A 24713-nucleotide genomic window follows, 5' to 3' on the forward strand; every position below is an offset into this window, starting at 1 on the left:
TATAAAAATAAAAAATGGCAGTCGCCCCCACCGGCCTTCGTTTGGCGCCATCTCTGCATCCCAGACTATGCAAGTAGGTTTATGTCTAAAATTGGTTGGAAAATACTTTTTTAGTTCATTAATTTGTCCAATTTTTTGTTTTGATCAATTAAGTTTTCAAATTTTTGTTTTTGGTACACTAACTCTTAAATTTTGGCAATTTTGGTCCAAATGCTGAGGTCAAATCAGACACATCATCAATTTCCAATGACACATTAGTATTTTTCAATGTCACGTCAATATTTAAAATTAAATAATCAAAAATTAAAAATTAATTTACAAAAATCAAAATTTGAAAACTTAATGTAAATTGGTTTTTGAAGTAGGTACGTTTGTGTATCAGTCCATTCAGCAAACAATCCATAAAAACAACATAAACAATTCTTATCACTTGACAATCAAGAGGTGCAACTATTCATAATTGGATAATTACAAATAGAAAAAACTGTCAAATTATTAAAATTTGTCATGTAAGTTTTTCTTATTCTCTATTTTTGTTTTCTAACTTGTCAAATTGAGTTTTAGTCTTGTAACATTTTTTTCATTGGTCGATAGCTAGTCTTATTTTACCTGAATAAATATTAATGTGACATCAAAAAATTACTAGTGTCTCATTAGCACACTAGCGAAAATAGAACTACAAACCCAAAAAAAGCCAAAATTACGTAAGTAAAATTCAACTTTTACATGTTTAGATAGAGGAGGAAAACATTTCAATTTAGAGGATTAAAATTAACTAATTTTCCTAATCATTTTTGGCATTAATTGATCAATATTTCTTGTTGTTTTTCTCCTTAAATTATTTCTTTTTTGAATTTTAAAGAACGAAATTTTATATTAACAATTCTAAAATATATAATTTTAAATTATTTTTTTTAAAAAAATTAGCAAACACTATTGCAAAGAATTTTTTTGGAGCTGTTTTTCAAATTTTTTTTTAAAAAAATACTTCTACTGTTACTTGTGAAAACTATGATCCTTAACTATATGATTTGTGGGAAGATCATAGTCTCATGAAAATATGATTTCTGAAATCAAAGAGGGGGTTGGATTAATTGTCTAGTGCAGAAACAGAAGGAGGGATTAGTTTTTGATAGGGATTCATGGTCAAAAGTTTCTGAAGATGCTAAGAATCTGGTGAAAGGAATGCTGGAGCCAAACCCCTACTCATGGCTCACAGTTGAAGAAGTCCTTGGTACGTACACAAACATCAAAGTTATATATAAAATGATCCTCTCATCCTCGAAGCCTAATCTGATCGATTTTACGAACCGTCTAAAAGCTTGAAATTATTTGAGTCATTCTTATTTTAACAAATAATCAACAAAGATTTTAGAAAAAAATTACCGTATTATCTCATAACCACTCCCAAACCTCTCACAGAACAGTATGAACTTCTGCATGATTTCTATTCTAAATTGATTTGTTGTCAGATAAAGGAGTTGATCATGTATAATATACATAGGACTTATGTTTGTGTTTTGCATTTATATGTATAGCAGTATAGGTTGTAGCAGACAACTTGTCAGATGACCAAGTACGTACAAGGAATCAAACAAATGTTTCATATGATGGACAAGAATAAAAATGGAAACCTTAATTTTGATCATGGTCTGAATATGATTGGACAACATGTTCCTGATCCTGATGTTCAACTACTTTTCGATGCTACAAGTATATATTATGAATTAATTTGTCATGACACTGATGGGCTGCTTCAATTTACTTATTTCAAATGATATTTGAGTCTTTTCTTTTTCTGTAGGTATATAGGCTGCTTTTGACGGGAACGATACTCTTAATTGTGAGGAATTTTTGGCCCTAGCTGTTCATATGAAAAGGATTAGTAACGAGGAACATCTCAAGCAAGCTTTTCTGTTCTTTGCCAAGAACAACGAATACGAATGCTTCTTCAAGAAACAATGTTACTTCAGATAAAACAGAAGATAACAACAGCAGCAAAAATAGTAAACGAATCCATAAGAATTTGAGACCTTCTGTGTTGGTACAATGAAAAAAGTGATTTTTATTAACTTTGCGTCTGGATTAATGTTAAACTTGAACTCAATTTTTTTAAAAAATCTGTTTTTTTTTTATGAATGAAATTGGAATTTTTTGTTTATTTCTTCATTTTAATTTCTCTGTTTAGTTGGTTGAAATTTCTATTACATTATAATCATACAAGGCTATCCACGATGAATATTGTGTGTTGTCATTATCTTTTGCAGCGTGCAAAATGTGTTGTCAATAAATTTTTAACGGAGTGCAAGTGTATGATGTTGATGCAATTATCCTCTGTGTGCAGTGCGCGGTGTCGATGTTATTTTCCACAGTGTGTAGTGTGCGTCGTCAATGGGCTTTTCCCTAGCTTGCATTACGTGCTGTCAATACTGATGCCTTTCAATAACTTTTAATTGTGCAACGTGCAATGCACGCTGGGGAAATCCGATTTACGCTTTGCAAAAATTCATTTTCGTTGTAGTGTGACTAATAAGGGAATTTCCTAAATGTTTAATGAATATTGGGTTGACAAACATATCTTGATTTTGTGTTGCTTGAAACTTTTGGGTTTAATTTTGTTTTTTTTGGTTGAAACTTAATTACTCAATTTATGTATTTATGTGCTGAATATGTTTCATAAATGTTACATATTTAGATTGAGTTGAAAATTTAGCTTGTATCCTATTATTGTGTGTTATATTGGTTATCTATCCATTTTTGTTAATTTCAAACTTTCAAAAATATAAGGGGAGAACTAATTATAATTTTAAGGGAGAGGAAAACTTTGTACTTAATTTGTTTTAAAAATCAATCCTTTTTATTTTCACAAAAATGAGGAGAAACATGTTAGATAAAAGCATTTTTGTTATTATCCAAGTTTAGTGATCATAAAAAAAGGAGACGTTCTTGGATTGAGAATCACTAGTAATTTTGATTTTTATTAAAAAAATTTATTTATTGTGACGCTAACATATTTCATCAAGTGTGTAGTTGCTAGATGTCAAGTTGGAAATTTTGAGAAGTTTGAACTCAAATTTAGTCAAGTTGAAAATCTAGCAAGTTGAAGTATTTCTATGATATCTCATAACTAAGTGATCCAAATGACAAGCTGTCAAAAAGGTTGAATAGACAACACAAAATTTCTACAATTCATATTTCAGTTTGGCTCGACGAATTTGTACGTTATTTATACTAACCTGGTGCCGCAAGTTCCTGGATGCACGGATACAACATCCGTCTTGAAAAGAGATGTTCTGGTATTTTGGTCATGTCTATCAGATAGATTATTGAAATGAGATGTTTTAGTGTGAGTTACGAAGATAACACGATGATCTACAAATAATCTTCCAAATTCAATGCTCCGAGCGAATCTTAAAGTGATGAAAAACCACGATGAAGTTTCTAGTTCAGCATTGAATTAAAAACAAATTTCATCTTGTATACAATATAGTATTTCCAAATTCCAGCATATCTATCTCATATAAACTCAAAATTGAGTGGTTTATGCTTCTATAGAAATCTAATAGAAAGATATTCAACTTTTATGTTCATCATGTTTCCAAGAAATAGACGAATCAAGAGTTATAATCAAGAGAATACACCAACTAGACATTCAACCGGACCAGCTAGACACCATACAGTCTGATCGGATAGACATCTAGCTGGACTGGACTGGACCAGCCATACATCTAGCCATACCAGTTAGAAATTATCCAGCTGCAGCTAGTCTTGGACCAACTCGAGCTGGAACATCCCAGTAAAATAGTAAAATCAGTTTGATCTCAAAAAATGGCCATCAACGCGAATATTATCATTTAAATGTCAGAAATCGTACGTAATATTCATTAACTATTGTTTTAATTTGTATATTCATTACTGTCTTGATTGGCATAGAGTGGTGAGGTAAAAATAATGGGGAAAAGGTAAAATTGTTTATCTTAGTTATCTATATGAACTTTTTATATGTCAAAATTGAATATTAGTGCAATAAATTGATTTATTCATTTATTTTTTTTGTATATTTAGTCCCGTTTTTGATTAAATTCTCAATTTTAATCCGAATGTCAGCAGTGTTTGGAATTATATCAGTATCCTAGCGAAAATTAGATTAAATATAGGGAAAAACCTTTATCATTTCTCTCGATTTAAAAAAAAAACTAGCATTAATTCAATTAATCATTTGAAATAACAGTATATATATGGCCATATATTCTGGGGTAGTAATAAGTTGAATTCAATTAATCACTCCTTTTTTTATTTATATGATATGATATGTTCTACATTTTTTAAATTCTAATTTTTTTTAAAATTAAATCGGTCTTCTCTCATTATCAATTTTTCTCTCCGATTCAATTTATATTTTATTTATATTTATCTTATTTCAACTGAATTTTTTTTAAACAAAATGTAATAATAAAAAAAATAACAATATAATTTATGAGATAATCAAACTAATTTTTTAATAATTATATTAAATAATCATTCTAAACATTAACTTTTACAAAAAAACTAAATAAAAACAAGGATCAAATTTAATTTATATAAATTAAATAGCCTAATTATATAAATTCACTTGTCTACATATGCTATTACATATTAAAATTTAATATCAGTTTAGGGTTCAAAATGGTTCCGGTTTCTTATTTTTGGGTACGAAAACCGAACCGTAAGAACTTGGTTTGATTTCGGTTCCAAAACCGAAATAAAAAACACTGCCCTGAATTTTATTTTTTTGGATATGATTCTGGTATTGGTCCACAATTTTACAAGAATTTGGCACCAAGAGGTAATGAAGTTGACAAGTTAGGTCTGTCTGTTCATATGGATATGTGAATTTGGACCTTATCTTACATATACATGAATGAATTAATTAACATGAAAAAAAAAAAATCAAATATTGCATATTCTTAGACACACCATTCCCCACCATTATTACTACCCAACAAAAGTAAAAATTCTAAATTAAAATTCGACAAGAGGAAATTAAAAAATAATAATATTTTTAAAGTCATAGCATATTAAAAAGATGTATATAATAAATAATTCAAAGGAAGATGCAAATATAAGAAAATTGGGAAGAGCTTATCCTATTTGAACCAATAAGAAAGTCTTTTTAAGTGCCTGGGAAAGAAAGTGGAGCCAAGCTCATAAATGGTACAAAGAATTTGAAACTCCATGATAAAATATTGCTTAGCCCAGTAAAATTGACATTGATATAAAGTATGTTGAACCAGTGCTGCTAAATAATAATTATTTATGTTAAGAGAGTGATAGAACAATGATATTTAGGTTGTTATATGGATACATCATTACCACCAGCTATAATTTTTGGTAAATCGACAAGCGTTCGATCCTATTGAGAAAGAGATTGTTGTGTACAATAGTTATCCATACTCGTTAGAACAATCGAAACGTGGTGTTTAAGTTGCTATGCAATTTAAAATATTCGAGTTACATCATTACCACAAGTTATATTTTTTGTTAAAACAACAACCACTCGATCTCACAAATTCTTAATGGAATCCATATATTTCATCATGAAATACTGAATTAAAAAAGATAAAATTTTGTTGAATACGGTAATGTGTTTGTGCATGTAAAATGAACTTAGGCGACAAATACTGACTTTCTTAGAAATTTTTTGAAGAAGAATAGAATTGATAATTAAATATTCAAAAATAACACATAAAGAAATTGCAATTTCTTTATTTAAAACTGGACAATCGATTTAATTTAATTTAATTTAGAAAACTGAGTGAGTGATCATTCATCAGCTTCCATTACATTTGAATTGACGAGTGATGCAATCAGATTGAAACATTGTGGTCTAACCACCTACCTAATTTCTTGATTGTCAAAATTCCAAAAAATAAAATAAAATTACAAACATTTTTTAATTTATTTTTGATAATTCAAGTTTCTAATTAAATAATTCGATGGCTATCGAAATGATGGGTTTGGATGCAAAATAGTGACGCCGTGTGATGCAGTCCCCTCCGTACCCAACACACTACATATCGTTTCATTTTTCCCAATTTATACTCCTTTTTTTTTTACAATATTGATAATCATTTTTAAATTGCAGTTGAACCGATGTTATTTAACTAATTTCTTTTTGCATGGGATATTTTTTTTAACATCGGTCAACTCTTTTTTTAATCTAATTCTTGGATGCAATAGGACAGAGCAATCTCAAGATTTCTTCATGAACTCAATTCATAATTTATATGAGATTTAATGTGTTTTAAATAGGGTTTGGTATTTAAATTCGAATTTAATCAATCAAGCTCAATTTGACTTCTAGTTTAATCTAAACATGTACTTACCTTTCTTTTCTAAGTTTTCAGTTTACTTATTAAAAATGACCCCTACAAAATAATGCTTTCTTACTTGTAATAAGGATATATAACATGACAAAAACTCACATTGGCATACGCGTTCGCGCACACACAAACATATATATACATTTGGGCGCAAAAAAAAAATTCATCTAAAAAAATTCAAGCTAAAAATTCGAAAAATTAATTTTTCTAATTTTTATATTTTATTTTGCAAATTTTTATATGTTTTAAAGTTTTTTTGACGTAGAAAAAAGTTTATATTATTTTATTTTAATTTAAAAATATGTTTTAAATTGTACATGACTATGAAACCAAAAGTAAAACAATTGAAACTTACTTAGTTTTATTATCATCTTGATTATGATATTTTTCCATATTAATCTCACTTTACAGCAACCATTAAATAAGTTTTTTTAGGATATAACTCGTCAAAACGTTTTCTCAAGACAAAATTTGTCAACATGTTGAAAAACTTCTGACAACGCCTCTATATGTATAATTAAGTTCTCAAACATAGACAAAAGTGTCGTACACGCTTAACGCTTTTGTCCACGTTTGAGAACCTAATTTTTTTTGGGCACATGCAAAGACTTAATTTATGAACGACCGAATGAAAAAGGTTGTGTATAAAATTTTGTTCACAGATAGAATTGTTACTTATTCTTGTAATAAAAATAACAATACTAATCTTATGTATTAAATAAATGTTAAAATGTTATTATTTAGTTTTGATTTAAATATATATAGTTATTTTTAGTTAAACAAAGGAATAAATTTATTTAGCCATTATTAAAATGTTATCACTTTACAAGGTTTGGATGATTAAGAACCTCGATCACCAGACTACATAACAAATAACAAAGACTCAACGGTCAGCTTTGTAACGGCTTGACTTAGTTGAATGAGCATAGATTGGTCCTTGAAGATCTGATGTGATATAATAAATGTGTGCTTTGTTTAATTAATCTGAAATGTAGAGGGTTAAATGTGCTCAATTGATATGAAAATATGTAGTTTATAGAATTTTCAATTCAGTGACTATAAATACTTTGATTGTTCGGAATTTCAATAGCCTTCACTTTGAATGATCTGCATATATATATAGGTGAAAATCTTCAACGGTCGGATTTGTTTTTCAACGATTATATGTACTATTTTCTGATAATATGGTCAAGTCATTTTCAATAGCAGTACAAATCATTAAATGCATTTAATGTTCTTCTAACTTCTTCGACTTTAATCCATGCTTTTCAAAAGCTGATAGACCGTAGACCAAATTTTTAACTTTCTGTCACTTCGGTGTTAGTAGAATATTTTGTACTCTTTCTAGTTTCTGCTTTCGTCTGGTTTGACTTACAATATCCTCCTTCAAATAATCAAAATTAATTGTTTGTAGTGTGGTGAGAATGTAACGGTTTGAACATTTGCACTTCATTAAATTTTCGGATCAGTCAGTTTTTTCTGTTGAAGTTTTGTAGCTGGAGTTCAAAAAATACAGCGGTTTGACTTGTTAACATAACAACTTGAACTCCTGAACGACTTGAAATACATGATTTGATCCAGCAGTTTAAAGAACATGTTATAAAAACAAAATAGTGGTTGAATATTAAAACAACTCGATATTGTTTATTTTGTCAATCATCAAAAATTAAAATAAAAAAAATATTCTAATATAAACAATCCTATTATATATATAACTTCGTGAATGGAGTGGAAAAGCAACCATTATCATTTTGGCTTAGCTCGTTGTACTCTATAAATTATTGAGTTTTTATATTACCACAAAATAAGATTTTTGTTAAATAACAAGGATTTGGTTCAATACATAATTAAATAATTATAATAGGGAAAATGATTTTTTTTGGGATAAAAAAACTATTTTTCCTAAATAATATAATGATTAAACTAAAATTTTATATTAATAAATATTGGATTAAAATATGATAAATAAAAGCATACTAAATTCAATAGTGTGGGAAAATAAATATTTATAAAAAATATCAATTTTATTTGAATGTTGTAAAAAAATTGAAATAGAAATAACATATGAGACATCAAAAATATTTTTTCGTTCTTTTTGAAACATCTTCACTTATCATCTTTCAAAATCAAGCATTTTCAGATTCGATCAATAAATATTTATAACTTTTGGGGAAAAAAAGGTTTTTCACGACAATTATCTAGTACCCTAATTTTGCTTCATTGTACTATTACTAATATTTTATATATATATATATATATATATATATATATATCCTAATTTTGCTTCATCGTNACCATAAAAATGGAATCGTCTTTACAATAGTAAATCTGAAAACGATAAAAAATCTGCGGAAACGTTTATAACTTGAATTAAAACTCACAAGAACATATTCTTAATTAAAATTCTTCATCCGTCTACTATCAGTCCAAAAACTGGTGTCTGATTCTTCTTTCTCTATTTCTTCTTCTGATTTATTTGGGGATGGTAGATTAAGGGGTGAGTGATATGGTCGTCACTCAGCAAGTGGGGGTCGTTCGAGCACAATATAACAACATGCATAATTTCGAGAATCACGTGACTTGCATAACATCATTCATAGCACATGCATAACATTGACCAGACACTGAGATTCCTCAACTTTCTATGGTTTACTGATATCAGTCCCTAATTTTTACTCCTCTAAGGGGGCGAGGCCGAATCGGTTATATTCCCACCGTATGAGGGTCATATCATGGTTGGGATTCCCTCCCATATACAGTCGAATCCTCACAGTGTCCAAAACCACATGACAACCAACACAAGAATGGAGTAGAAGAAGAAGGTGTTCTCGACCGTATTTTCATAAAAACGAAGAAACATGCATAACAAATTTTAATCTTTAAAACAAGCACACTTACCTTAATCCTTGAAGAAAACATGAAGAATTCGAAAACCATAGAAGAATCATGCAACTGACACTTTGAAAACACAGCAGCACCATCGTCCGAAAAATCAGCCGTCTTGAAAAATTCTTGCGCCTCAATGAACCGTTGGATCGGGCTTAAACTTTTACGGTACGATTATAAGTACTTCAAATAAATTATGAACGGTGGAGATCTGGTTTGGAAGTCTTTTAACTTGTTTATGGATGAAAAACCGTAGGTATGCTGTTTCCGGCCTAGAATCTAAGCAGTTGTCTTGCGAAGGCTATAAAAAAAAAACTAACCGTTGGATTTGGCCGAAATTTTGATATGTTATTTGAAACATATGGAAGAACATTCTGAACGGTGAAGATCGGATTCTAACTATCCGAGAGAGAGAAACGAATTTATGAATTTGGACGGAATTTTGATGACTCATGCAGAATTTTTGGAGAGGAATTTCGAAAATTGGAGAGCAAAACTCGAAAATTTCAGTATAAATTCTGAATGGGAGCTTCTCCTATTTATAGGAAGGTGGATGCTATCCTGATCGTGTATTATCCTCGCGTTTGAACTTTGAATCAAACTTTAAATCTAGGATAATTATCATATCTTATCTATCACATTATCCTTATCCAAATATCAATATCATCTCAAATCTTATATCTCTATCTGTTATAATCTTTTTGATTTTAAATTTATATCAAAATTTACCTGCTTATATCCAAAAATTTCTTATTTAATTTCTTAGATAATGATCTATTTATTATCCCAAGTTCAAAATATATGCATAATATTATCTTAAATCTTGAGCTCAAAAATATTGTACATGATATAATTATCCACACAACTTTAGATAATCTTGCAATCTTACATCTTAAATAATGATATAGATACCCAAAGATTGCGCAAATCCTAGTACCATTAAATTACAAAAATATTATCACGATTATGCAAAAATCTTGGATTTTACATTGAAGCCCTTAGTGGTCCGAGTTTGTGACACTAATTAGTTTTTAAGAATATATCATATTCATTTAGATAATTAATATTTTTCATATAAATACTCATAATTATAACATATAATTCACTTTAAAAATTCAAAAATTCACATATTATCTTTGCAAATCATATATTTAATATAATAACATTATCCTTACCCAAATAATAATTAATAATTATAACAAAATTTTATGAATCAACTCGATTTATTAATGATCAATATTCTGATCATGATTCATATACATAATAATCGTTATTTTACACGTACATTGCGTTTATGTCGTTCGCTAGTTTGTACGATGTTCCTTGTAAAATCTTCTTTCTGCAACGATTGGATGGAACTTTGTCCGAATTTAATTCCCATCTTTTAACTTTTGAAGATTTATATTTATATATGCTAAGAAAATGTGGATAAGTGGAGAATAACCTAAACAAAACCCATAAAAAAAACTCATAATTACCCGAATATTATTACTTTTTACGATTTTTATATTTAAAGAAATTAAATTATTCGCGGCTGCAAGTTGCCACTGCTGGGATTTGGCAATACTTTTTCGATACATCAGCAAATATTTTTATTTTATTTATCTCAATTATTTTTTTGTTAGGGGCACCAAAGGGTTAATAGGTGATTCCAAAATTTGGTTACTTTTGGACACATGCATTCAATTTTTTCATATACTAAAATTCAAATTTGAAAACTATTTGAATTTAGTTTAAACTCGATTCTTTTAATTTGTATCCCCGTAATATTTTACATAAAACTTCAATGGTCTCGCGGGTCAATTTTATAAGACGAATCTCCAATCTGACTCAATTAATGGAAAAACATGATTTTTATGCTAAAATAATTTATTTCCACTTTAACTGTGTATCAATGTGACATGTTTTATGGAAATAATTAAATGCGTGAGACCATCTCACGATAAACATGCTCATATTTTTTTTAAAATATAGACTTGGAGACTTTGTTCCAAAAAAATTTACCTTTGATATTGCTCCCCAGTCCCCACTACAAAATTAAAATTAGGTACAATTCATCGCTGATAGAATGTGTGTGTGTTTATTTTTCTATTCTAAATTCCGATTCAAAGGTGTAATTAAAGAAAACGAGAGCTTTAACTTTGTTTAGGATATTCTATCCATTTGATCACGAGTAGTTCTGTGAACTATTCATATTTTAATTAAAATTTAGCAGTTTGAGTTAATTATTTTTACAAAACGATATCATTCACAAATTAAAGTCGTAATTATTAATTAATAAAGGCAAAAACTTGTGTGAGACGATCTCACGGGTTATATTTTGTGAGACGGATCTCTTATTTGGGTCATCCATTAAAAATTATTACTTTTTATGCTAAGAGTATTACTTTTTATTATGAATATCGATAGGGTTGACCCGTCTTACAGATAAAGTTTCGTTAGACCGTCTCACAAGAGACCTATTCATGAATAAATTCTCGTTCTTCTGCATGCGAGTACATGGTTGGTTTGAGACGAAATTATATACCATAATTTCATTTAATTAAAAAAAGTGTATATATAATTGTCAAATTAAAGAGAATATTATCCCGAAAAAATATATTCTTCTAGGTTTATAGAGGGGAATTTTCAAGAAATTAAAAGGAGAAGAGGGGCATCGTTGCAAATGCTTTGTGGTGATTTTTTCTACCATATTTGACATATACCAAATATATAAATCTTGATGTAAATAAAGAATAAACTTTATGTCAAAATTCTTGAAAAGGTTCTGTCCAAAAAAGAAAATCCATGAAAAGGGATGAAAACGAACTGATCGAGTTTACTTACACACAAATACATTTTTCATGTCAAGAAAAAGAATAAATGCAATGCATAGGCTATTTCAACAAAGGGTGCTCAGCCTCAGATGTAGAATTTTCGAAATCGAGTATGTTATCAAATTTTAATTTTAGTTTTGTATATTTCAATTTTTGTCAATTTTAGTCTTTTCTATTAGAAGTACTGATATGACACATGACTACACATGTCAGTGCGACATGCCACACCAGTCTAAAAGCCAAAAAAATAACAGATTAAAACTGAAATCGACAAGATAGAAAACTAAATTCGCAAAAAGACAAGCTTATAAAACAAAAAAAGAAATCGGTTTTTCCCTAAAATTTAACATGATTCGAGCTCGATATGTTTGAGCTTAATTATATTAAAAAAAATTATGGCCACAGAAGGATTTATATTCAAAGCTAATGTCAACATTATAATTTTCAACTCGTCATTAACATCCTTAAAGGGACACTTCATAATTTAGTTGGAAAAAACACAAAGAAGTGGAAGCATGAAGGGATACATGCACGTATGCTTTATGTTAAAGCCATTTATATATTGGAAAAGACCATATTATCCTCGCAGTCCATCCACATCTTACAGCCACAAATATACATATACATATGTATATGTATATATATCACTAATAATTTTTAATTACTGGGATTATATTTATTTAGAATCTATATTTTTTAGTATTCCCTCTTTACGTTCTTTATGATTTTTATATATTTGGATAACAAATACATTTATTAATTTATTGTATTCATTACATTTTTTACAATTTTATTTAGCTATTTAGAAAATATTTATCTAGATATTTCGAATTTCCATATTTCTTCGATATATTTTACTTGTATTTATAAAAAATTTAAAATGGCCATTGCTAATATGTCATTTTATATCAAAGGATTTTAAAATATTTTTGTTTTAAATCATTCTTTAAAAAAAAATAATCATTCTTTAAAAAAAAAATACAGTCGAACAAAAACAATCTAAAATATATGTAATACCCTCACGCTGCAATATCCAATAATAGCTCAATTTTAATTTTGCTATAATAGAAGAACTTAACACTAAAGTATCAAACACTCTTTGGTTTGAATGATGAAATATTAGTTGATCACACATATTTGTTTCATCTAACGTTTGATTTAAATTTTACAAAAGATTAGAATTATGAATCATTATGTAATTCATATATATTAATTTAAGAACTTTATATCATAAATCTTTAATTATCTCATATTACGAGCTAAGCATGTGTTGAGTTTAGAAAACTGATTGCACGAAAATAGCAATCAGTTGCATTTGAGCAGTTACGGTATTTTGGTTAGTTTGATAATCTCAGTTATTTAAATGAAACCATTTAGTATATTTTACGAAGCTAAGGAATGATCTGCAAATCATATTCACAAGTCAAAATCTGAATCATAGTGTAAGATGTTTATAAATGACAATGAAGATGTGAGTTCTGAGCAGACCAGAACTAAACAAGTTGACCAGTTGAATAGGAGCCAAACTGAACCAGTTGACATGGAGCGAAACTGAATGACCAGTTTAGGCTCGGGAAAATGTTCAGCAAGACGGAAATAACCGTTTCAATATTAGAAACAGTACAGAAACTTTTCAAACAGTCATATTATTGTGTCTAATGTATATATCATTGTTGAAGCCTATAAATACAATATCTTGAAGATCAAATACAATTTTTGGAAGGGGATTCAAAGCATGAGCAACCTACATGAAGAAATGAGCTAGAATGAGAGCAAGCCCAATATATGAGGATACATTTGAAAGATAAATATACTGTAATTGATTAAATCTTCACACACAATCAATCACTCACACATATACATGAGAGTTGAGCTCAAAGTTTAGTTGAGTGAGTCTTCACACAAAGACATTAAAGATTGTGTTTATAATCTTGGCATAAGAGATGTTAAACATTATGGGGATCGTGAGGTTGCGACCTACAATCGAGAGTGTGCTAGGAGTTTTAATTAGGTAAAAGATAAGACCTAAGTTGAAATGGGTTTGTACAGGGTGTTGTTTAAATCAAAGTCTTCTAGTGGATTTTTCCCAAGAGGAAAAAGAAATGACATATGAGTTGTTAATCTTCGAACATCCATAAACCAATTCATGTCTATTTATTTATTGCATTTACTTAACATTTCTATTGTTTTAATGATCCATTGTTGAAACATTTTATGTGTTATTCAAATATCAAAATATTGCTTACCAATTTTTTGATAAAATATACTTCAACCAAAATGTTTTTACTCATTCATCTTGCATATCTTTTAAATGCTTTATAAAATATTTAATCGGCTTCTACAAATAATTATTTTGAGTGTCTTAAAACCAAACTCGATTTTATTTATCGGTGTTCAATATTTCAAAAATCAAGCTATTATAACTCAACGATTTTCTCTCAAATCGATCCTATCAGCATGCAATAAAGTTTACGATCGTCATGGAAATTTAGGTAGCATATGTGAGCATCATAAAGCATAAAATAAATATGGGGCCATATATCCCAAATCCAAGTGCCCTTTGAGTCATCAAATATTTATTAAAATAGATATGTTGTTTTCATTTTCTTTAAAAAAGATTTCTCTCATAATAAGAAATAGATTTCTTCATCAGTTGCAAGTACCTGATTGTCAATAATATTGTGAGTTTAATATAATTTCGAGTATTTCAGGCTTTTAGAAAGAAAGGCTCTTTTGATATTGACTTCTAAACAATTTTCTTTCTTTCACAAATTCTATGGCTAAATAATTGCGTCCCATCATCACATTTTTTGTGGTTCAAAATTAATTTTTAAAAACGACAAATTTTAAATGTTTAGCTGGCTATCTATATTTTTGTGGGTAAAATAAACACTAATAAAATAATAATGTACAAATACATTCCATATACTCAGACTAATAATAGAAACATTTAACTAGTGTTTTTATAATCAGGGAAAAAATTTATGTGAGACGGTCTCACTGATCGTATTGTGTGAGATGAATCTCTTATTTGGGTCATCCATGAAAAAAAAATTACTTTTTATGCTAAGAGTATTACTTTTTATTGTGAATATCGGTATGGTTGACCTGTCTCACAAATAAAGATTCGTGAGACCGTTTCACAAAAGACCTACTCTTATATCAGATGCAGTCTATGAAGAAAGCGTCAATTAATTATATTTTTAAATCCATATATAAAATATATTAAAAATCATTAAAAATTATAAAAGAAAATATATAATTCTAAATTAAATATGTTCGATAAAATTTGGGACGAATAATAAATTAAAATCTATTTTTTTAAATAAAAAAAAAATAGAAGCACTGATTCCCCTGTTGCATGACATTATCATCACCTAAATTTGTTCCATGGTAATGAAACGTTACATCTACAGAAGTACCATTAATAAAAACAATAATTATTGCATAAGGAAAAAAGGCAATCAATGGCCCCAATCATTACATGCAATAGCATACATCACCCATTTTATCTGTTTTCCCAAACGGATGTCTCTTTGCTGCTTATGTAAGCCTCCTTAAATTATTCCTCCTAAACAATATTTTTTTCTGTTTGATACGTGCTATGAGATGATCGAAAGATTTAAATATATGATATGATGATAAAAAAATCGATAAAATATAGTTAATTTATGTATTGTTGTTTAATTATTCAGCCATCAATAATCGTATATCTTACAAACTACATTAAACAGAACGCTAACGATAAAAAAGAAAAAAAAAGAAATACATGAGTAAAATCGGAAATTTTAAAATTTCCCAAGTGATATATGTGGTGAATTTTCTTATATTATATGTATAATATAATATAATAAATAAATCTAATAAAAAATATAGATGTCCACATAAAAAAGAATACAAAAACTCATGTGAGACGGTCTTATGGGTCAATTTTGTGAAACAAATATTCTATATTGGTCATCCACGAAAAAGTATTACTTTTTATGTCAGATATATTAATTTTTATTGTAAATATGGACATGATTGATCCGTCTCACGAATAAAGATTTGTGAGAGAGTCTTATGAAAGATCTATCAAAAAAAAAAAAAAAAAAAGAGAGACAATTATCTCTATCCTTATTTCATCCGATGAGCAATGTCTCAAACTTCTCCTATAAATCCTATGCCCTCTTCATGCAATGTCTCCTACCACCTCAAAATCATTCACAAAAAACAAGCCTACATCAGTACAACACTTATAAAATAAGATTTAACCAGCATCCAATCTAAAATCCAAGGAATGAACTATTTTCCTCATGAGAACCTTTCAATCCCCTCAAACTTCAACTTGGATCAAACCAGTTCAAGTTCGTTTCTTGATCTCAACACATTCAACTTCCCGAATCATCAAACATCCCTTCCGCTCGAAGAATTCGTCATCCCAAATTCCTTGTGCATGAGTAGTAACTCGACTTCTGATGAAGCAGAAGACCAGTATCAGCTAAGCAACATCATTGATGAGAGGAAGAAGAGGAGGATGATATCAAACAGAGAATCGGCTCGGCGATCAAGGATGCGTAAGCAAAGGCACCTTGACGAGCTCCGGTCTCATGTTCTTCGTCTCAGGACCGAGCATCACAATCTCATCGATAAACTGAATATCCTATCCGAGAGCCATGATAAAATTCTTCACGAAAACGCGCGGCTCAAAGAAGAAGCATCCGATCTTCGCGAAGTGGTGACAGAACTTTCGATTAGTAATTCTTACAACATATTTAGAGATCTTGATCAGGAAGATGTTTCATTCAGCGCAGCTCATGTCAGGGCTGAATTTTCGAACCAGTCCGTCACCGCTTGATCGATAAACTCTTTTACTAACTGAGCGAGGGGATCGGAGTACTAAGCCATTTTTACCTTCTTTGATTTGTATCGGCTACTGTTTCAGCTTTCAAGTTGTTGAAAACAATTACCTGCGATCTATATATACATAAAAACTAAGTTAACTAGTTCATCTCGCCGCATATTATCCAACTCTTAGAGTTGAAAACATAATGACCACGATTAATGGAGTACCGAGATATCCTTTTCCCACTTTTGGATACACAAATTGGAGCAACTTCTGAAACCGGGGCTCGTGTGACGTAAAAACTGCTTCCTTGTCATATGTCACTTCAGCTTTTTGATCAAAAAAATTATAATATCAAAACAAAACTTTTAAAACTTAACAGAAATCGAATATTAGATATGTAAGTGGACAAAAAAAATTATTTTCTCATTGTTTTAATACAACATGGGAGGGGATTTAAGTTGCTGTCACCGGGGTTTGAACTCTAGCCTCTCCCGCATTGGTGAAGAAGATTATGTAACTCCAACCACAAGAGCAGTGACCCTCCGATCCATCAATTTGACTAAAAGTTGACATAAACCAGTTGTAGTAAAGTTTCTCATCTTTTCCGAAATTTTTTCTTGAGCTATTTAATGATCTGCCCTTTATAATGGACAGAAAAATCACATGATGTGCTGTTTGCTACAAACTTGTTTATGTCTGATAGCTTTGCTTATTTTGTTTTAGCTTTGTTCCGATAGCGTTTAAGACCCATTCGATTATGTTAGATTAAGATAGCAACTTTGAGGTCTCGGCTTAATTCGGATTAATCCTCTCTGATTGCTGGTTTGATTACAAGGCAATAACTGTGGAATTAATCAAATATATTAGCAGTATTATCAATCAAAATAAGTATGTCAAAGTTTTTATGACGTGAAAACTAGCTTTATATAAAGGATCCCATGTATGACGTAACATATGCATTCAGTTTTAGGTGGTGGTTAAAATTGCTGATGCTCAAGTGTCACTTTTCTAGTCTTGCAGATCAAACTTTCCTTCAACAATCATTCATGTCGCTCCGCAAGGATCCAAGGCCATTAGTCAACCTGAGCTGTACATATGGTGACGAATATCGAATATCCATTCAAGAAACTCGGGCAACACCGAGGCCAAGAGTGAAAAAACATCAGGAAACATGACACGTACAATCAGTAGCTCTGGATAAATCAGGCTCCAAGTGCTTGAAACATGGCCCCCCTCATCCGTGTACTGCTTGGAGCAGCATGCAAAGGCAATCGGACAAAGGATGGTGGAGATGGTGGCGATAGTGGATCGGATCATGATTCGAGAAGCTACCATAAGAAGAGAAACACTTGAAAAGTCACCCCACTATAATTAGTCCTGCCACTGTTTTTCATCTTTTTTTGGTGAGGCAAGCAGTGTGTAGAATTTGGCTTAATCTAATCAATTAATCTTTATGAACTGATCAGGATTTGTACAAAAGAAAAATACAAGTGATTCATGGGTTTTCTCTTTCAAATATCACACTCTCTTTTGCTACTTGTACTTGTGAGGATTTCAACTCCAACTCAACTGGAACATGCATGTTTAAAAATATCCAATATGTATCTTGCGAGCCGGTTTGATCATTAATGTTTCATCTCTAGTGTAACTTTCGAACTTTTATATGAGTCGAGTTCCGCAAAAAACCATCTATCGGAATCGAATTGAACGCGAAGGAGTTCAAGTTGAATTCTAGCTCGAAAGCATATAAAAATGTTGCCATCGGTAACATTTGTTTGCTCGGCCATATGACGACCTTGTGCCATGAATAGTTCGCAAACAATAATAGTATAGAAATGAATTTCGAATTATTTACAAAATTAGACGATAAAACAGTATAAATCGATCATAAATCATATCTTTTTCGACTTCCTAGAATACACCATTCCTCGGATCCCATCCGGATCCGCCACAAACCCCAAAGGCCTATAAAAACCCATCACTCGGGGCTCCGAATACAGAGCAATATTACTGATCCCTTTCTCTGCCAGCTCGGTGACCAATCTTTCCATCACAGCCTTCCCCAGTCCGATCCCCTGGAAACTGGGGTCCACCACCACATCCCAGATTATCGCATTGAACACCCCGTCCCCCGTCGCTCTGGCGAAAGCCACCGGCTTCCGCGTCTTCTCGTACTCCACCCAAAGTACCGCGTCGGTGTGCTCCAACGCGACCCGGATCTTCTCCACGTCGCGGCGGGGGAACCCGACGGCCGCAAAGACGGTGTTTAGGCAGTCGAGGTTGAGGTTGTCGATGGTGCGGTGGAAGGTGAAGCCGCGGGAGGAGAGGGACTCGTCGGAGATGGAGAAAGTGGACGTGGCCGAAACGGCGACGTGTCTTTGGTGGGCTCTAGTGGGTTTTCCGAGTGTTGGATTGAAGGGAATGGGGCTATGGAGAAGCATTTCCTGCCCGTATGAGTTTGTTGTTCTGCAAAATGAATGGAAGAGGAGAGTGAGGAAACTGGTGTTGAATCGTGATGTAGATTCCAATCTGTGGTTTATATGTGGCCATGTTATAAAATCGGTAAATTGCTCAGAAAATCGGTACAAAAAATGGGTAAAAAAAAATATAATATTAATATATATATATGGTATTCAAATATCATATATAGTATCATATTTTCGATGTTTTATACCGATTTTCATCTAAAAAGACAATTGTATTATTAATACAAATATTTGTTATACATGTTTGGGTACTCGAAAAAATCATATATTAGTATCTGATATGAAATTGTTGATACTTAAAAAATCATATACTAGTACCATATTTTTAATATTTTATATAATTTTTTATTTGAGAAAAGACATATGACCTCAGAGAGTGCAAACACATTTTGTTGATAATACGAAAATACAAACACATAATTTTTCTGACAAAGACCGGATGCAAATTAAGTTTGAGTGCGAGGATTAAACCAAATTTACTCTTATAAAATAATTTTTTTTTAGATCGCACGAGTATTGGATTCATGCGGGAGGAGTATTATTAAATGTGAAATTCTATGTGTATTGAATAATTCAGCAATTCCATATGATATGTGTATTTAAGGTTGATATGGAATTTAAAAGGTTTGTTTTGGGGGAAAAAAGAGGAAGAAATAAATAAATGGAACTAGTTAGGAGAATTTATTCACTTTGGGGAAAAAAATAGTCCATTTATTTAAGTATCAGGTGATGAAGCCAGAAAAAGAGTCAATGAATCGGAGAAATTGGCCCAAAGGCCCAAGTAGGTATCAAGCCTTACCACTGGGGCCAAGCTTTCATGGAAGTTTGGGCAATTTTCCAGTTTCCACTGGAGCACTTCGAAACTGAATAGATTTGTACTAAGCTTCATCCTCAACTTCTTGCAGCATTTCACATGTCCAATGCTGGTCTGTAGAAGATGTTTCCATGAAAGAACTAGATTTCCTACGGGGGTTAGCTCTTTATTTTCGCTGGGGGAAATTTGGATTCGATAATTATTTCGGCTAAATTTCATTCAAGTTAACAACATGCCACCGGAAGGCAAGTCAACATTAAGCAAAAGATGCAAAAATGTGGGTATTGTAGTGAAATTTGTTCAAAATGGTATGTTACATTTTCGCTGTTTTTCGTTATCGTTGTCTGTTGTCATATTTTATATGCTTCTAGTTAAGGATAATGTCATTTTCACCAAACTATGAAGCCTACTAACTCAGAGTCATTATGTCCCCACATGAACTTTGTGACTTATCTCCATTTTATTTCTGTTAAGGCAGCATGTTGGATTATTTTGTAACATCGACCACAAAAGCCTGGAGCATACAGAAATGGAAACAACGGTTGTTCCACTGTAGTTGTTCAATTTCACTATACTGACAAGTGATGAATAGTATGCATTTAAGCATGATAAACAAGGACGTCGTATAATTTCCAAGTGTAAGTTACCATTTCAGTTAATGCATACATGATTTTGTTTAGCCTCTACTACTTTTGTTAATTGTGATCAAAGAACTTACATGCTAAATCTGTTACTCAGATATGCGTAAGCAAGAAAAAATAACCTTAATGTGTCAAAAATGGGATAAATTCAGCAAACTGCCGCTTTTTTGCATCTTTACATGTGAAGATTTTACAGAACTCAAAAGCCAGAATCAGCGCAAGCTGTTTTGATACTTGATATATTTCACTAAACAGGGGATCGAAAACTACGAAGTGGGTGCATATACCAGCTTGTGCATTCCTCACTGAGAAAGAAAAGGATGTTACTTTTTCTTTGATTTTGCAGCACTTCTTTTCTTGTTTCCATACTTGTCTTCTGCTTCCTTTTTCTGCTCATCGTGTTTTTTACTCTCCTGCTGTTGGCTCTTCTTGCCAACATGTTTGTTTCCTCTTTTGTTCCCTTCATGGCCGGAACCGTGAATTCTGTCGATATGTTCGTATAAATGGCCTTGATAACTTGGGCCAGAGGATGCATCAGAAGCCATCGAGTCATCGCTATGGACATCCTCGGCGTCTTTTTTGGGATCTTTTGTATAGGTCTGTTCACCGTTGTTATATTCCTCTTCACCTTCACAATCATCGTAATCGAGTTCTTGGTCTGGTGATGCGATATACATCGTCCACCCTGATTCGCTGCTGCTGCATTCTTCAGTTTCTTCATGGATTTTTGAATAATCCATTTGGAAAGAGGTAGTACAAAATTAACAATTTACAACCAAAACTCTTTATCCAACAAAGGTTGAACCCTTTTGGAGGATACCGACTTAATTTGTTCTTGGGCAATCTGCAATCTTCTGGAATAGATTCAAATGCACTAGATCTACTTGACTTTAATTACATGCATAGAAGTCTTCACAGAAAGTACCGCTTAGCTGTCTTTGCCCAATAACTTCTCTGGCCTTTATTACAAGAAGCACTGCACTTTATAGGGGAACTAAAACTCACTTGTAAGCAGATTTTTTTGAGCCCTTTAAAGTTGAAGATACTTTAGTCGCCTGGCCTACCCTAGCAAATGAAAATCTCCCTATTCTTTATGTTATATTTTCTTTCTTTGATCGATCGTTGGAAAGACTATATGGGACCTACGGGAGGCCAACATGATTCGACGATAATTAAATTCAGAGAAAAACCCATTCTTTACTTACTCTCCTGTCTTCTTCATAAGTATAAAGCTGCTTCTCTAATGGGGATACAGATAAGGCCCACTCTACAAATGGTTAAGAATGTAANTCCATCAGTGGGTATAAAACTGTGTTTTGACCTCACCCCTTAGAGGACTAACATATGGGGGACAATTTGACCATGGATGACGAGATGAATAACAGTGTTCCGTTTGTTCTGATCTGATCTGTTCTGAATTGTTCTGATAAGTCATGTTTCACCCTTCGAGTCTGATTCGGTTAATGTTTGATATGATAAGTTTTGAAAGTCTGTTAAAAGATGTTTTAAAATTATCTTTATATGTATTTGTGGTAATCGATCGGCCCCTACTTACTGAGTGTTTCCCAAAGCACTCACCCCTTACATCACTCCCTAGATAAAAATGAAGAACAATGGAGCGAGGAGGAACATGAGACGTTCTGGGGCTGGTGATCGCACCAAAAGATCTAGACTCAAGACTTTGTATTTATTTCGCTTCCGCAATCTTGATGTATTTTTATTCTATTGTCAAAGTAAAGACAATGTTTTATTTATGAAAAAGACTGGTTTTTTCGCATTTCGATACGAGGCTTAATTGTTTTCAAGTAACTGTTAAACAATGTCGGATGTCACCGACGCCTCGGTCTCGGGGCGTGACAAAAACAATTAGGAAATACGTCAAAATAGTTTAGTACTAAAATTCGAAAAGAATAATCATTTAGGTAGAAAAGTATATGTGCAATATATATCTCCACAACTACTTACAGGACCGATATCACCAGATTACAACATTTCACATGACAATTTGTTCGCAATGTCTTTAGCTCGTTTAAAACGATCGAACTGCGTCTCGTTCTTCGCCCATCCCTTCCATCGTCCTATTAGATAAGAGTCCTTTATGCTTACAAGTAGACCACAACTCGTTATGAAGTCTATATGGGGTTAATGTTGCAAAAATTCAAATTTCATGTCAAATTTTTCTAAAGTTATATTAGTGTTGTTGATAGAAAATAATTAAATAGCAATTTCTTGGGTTAGCTAGCTCCGAGCCGGATCTTTGTTTAATGGTCAATATTAGTTATGGCAGCTAGGCCTTGCTTGGAAGATGTTGAAACATAAATGCTTTACTGACAGGAGATGGAAATTCATTAGGGAACTGTGCAACACATCGGCCAAAAACCCCAAAGGCTTCTGAATTAAATGTGCGAGTTTTTGGTTCGAAAACTTGAAGACAATAAAGTCCCTTATGATAGTGAGTGCACGTATGCCATATTGCCATGGCCCTTTACTTGTTGGCATAAGATTGATAAGTATGAGTGTAGTACTTTTCTTTGTCAAGAAGAATGTTTCAAGTTAGGTTTCTAGTCTAAATTATCCATCATGAAGTAAGAATGGATTGAAAATAAAATGGCAAGGTCGAGGTTTGTCGTTTTACCAAAAGTTATAGTTTATGGTAACGATACTACTACAATATTTTAAGCCGTATAATATCTCAAGTTTGACGCTTGGATTGCTTGGCTGAGCAAGGAAAATCTCATAAAAATAATTTCAAATGTCGATAGAAGGGGTGGAAATTGCTAGCTGTCTGGTTTTATGGTGAACTGCAAGTTTCAAGATAGGGGTGTCAAAATCAGACACGACCCACCAACCCGACACGGTTCANTACATAATCAAAACAACTCATACAACAATAAATCATATCCTCGAGACATGCCCCGGTATATAGATACATATATATATACTGGGATAAACAACTAAACCTCAACTCAAACTGTGACTCCCTCCAGAAGTACCCTCTCCGGTCTCCTGATATCCTGGAGTACCTGCCATTGTCCACACACAAAGATAACAACAGCCCCCCTTGGGGGTGAGCAAAGCTCCGTATGGAACAACCAATCATATATACCACAGATATCTAAACAATGATATATGGGATGCAATGCATGTATGTCGTGGAGGTATCGGGTCAAATGCCCATCCACTAAGCACATGTCAGAATCAAACGAATCGCTATCAAATCAATGCTCGAGCTGGCACACAGGCCTCAATAAGGGATACTCGTATGATAGCGTCGACCAAGCGCCATCAAATCCCAAATCTCATATCCAATCATCGGGGCCACAATTGTCTATGCTTTACGGGTCATATAATACCGGCATAGCGATTGTGTTCACAAACCCCAGAATCCAATCAAATCATATCAGGGTATCCAAGGATCATAGCTCAACGTGCATGTCATGTATCGATGTATGCATCAAACGATGTGTGTTAACAAAACATTTATTTTATACATCGATACCTCAATCTCAATGTCGTGTATGCCACATCAATCAACAAATAAGGCATATAGACACATAATCTCATTCCAATCAATCCAATCAAACTGACATATATCATATAATACAGATACCTGTCGTATGTTACCCGGTCGCAACATACCTCAATTCTTCGTTCCAGTTGATGTAGTCTGAAGATATCAGTATAACACTTTATCTACATCAATAACATACTCATTCCAATCAACACCATAATCCAAAATCATTAATATGAGTTTCAAATCTCATTTGAAACTTCAAAAATGCATATCAATTCAAAATCATATCCTAATTCAATTCCGACTTCGAATATGAGTTTCTTGTCGGTTATTCTACTACATATAAGAAATTCAACTTCAAATACA

The 24713-nt window shown here is 31.8% G+C and overlaps 2 protein-coding genes across 2 annotated transcripts; one reads left to right on the top strand and one right to left on the bottom strand.

The window, feature by feature from the left end:
• Positions 1–1610: 1610 nt before the first annotated feature.
• Positions 1611–18591, top strand: LOC140981699 (basic leucine zipper 43-like). Its single transcript, XM_073448113.1, has 2 exons — positions 1611–1713; positions 16312–18591. Exons 1-2 carry the CDS (start codon positions 1611–1613, stop codon positions 16899–16901), a joined length of 693 nt encoding a protein of 230 aa, XP_073304214.1. The 3' UTR covers positions 16902–18591.
• Positions 18592–18703: 112 nt separating this feature from the next.
• Positions 18704–19455, bottom strand: LOC140980268 (GCN5-related N-acetyltransferase 1, chloroplastic). The gene has a single exon (XM_073445999.1). The coding sequence runs from the start codon at positions 19331–19333 to the stop codon at positions 18785–18787; it is 549 nt and encodes a 182-aa protein (XP_073302100.1). The 5' UTR covers positions 19334–19455; the 3' UTR covers positions 18704–18784.
• Between the last annotated feature and the right edge of the window lie 5258 nt (positions 19456–24713).

The sequence above is a fragment of the Primulina huaijiensis genome, chromosome 7 (genome assembly GCF_012295235.1).
Source record: "Primulina huaijiensis isolate GDHJ02 chromosome 7, ASM1229523v2, whole genome shotgun sequence".
In the NCBI taxonomy this organism is placed as follows: domain Eukaryota; kingdom Viridiplantae; phylum Streptophyta; class Magnoliopsida; order Lamiales; family Gesneriaceae; genus Primulina; species Primulina huaijiensis.

Coding starts and splice junctions, on each gene's coding strand:
- LOC140981699 (XM_073448113.1), top strand. CDS start 1,611: ATGGACAAGAATAAAAATGGAAACCTTAATTTTGATCATGGTCTGAAT. Junction 1,714..16,311: donor ACTACTTTTCGATGCTACAA/GTATATATTATG, acceptor TTATAAAATAAG/ATTTAACCAGCATCCAATCT.
- LOC140980268 (XM_073445999.1), bottom strand. CDS start 19,333: ATGCTTCTCCATAGCCCCATTCCCTTCAATCCAACACTCGGAAAACCC.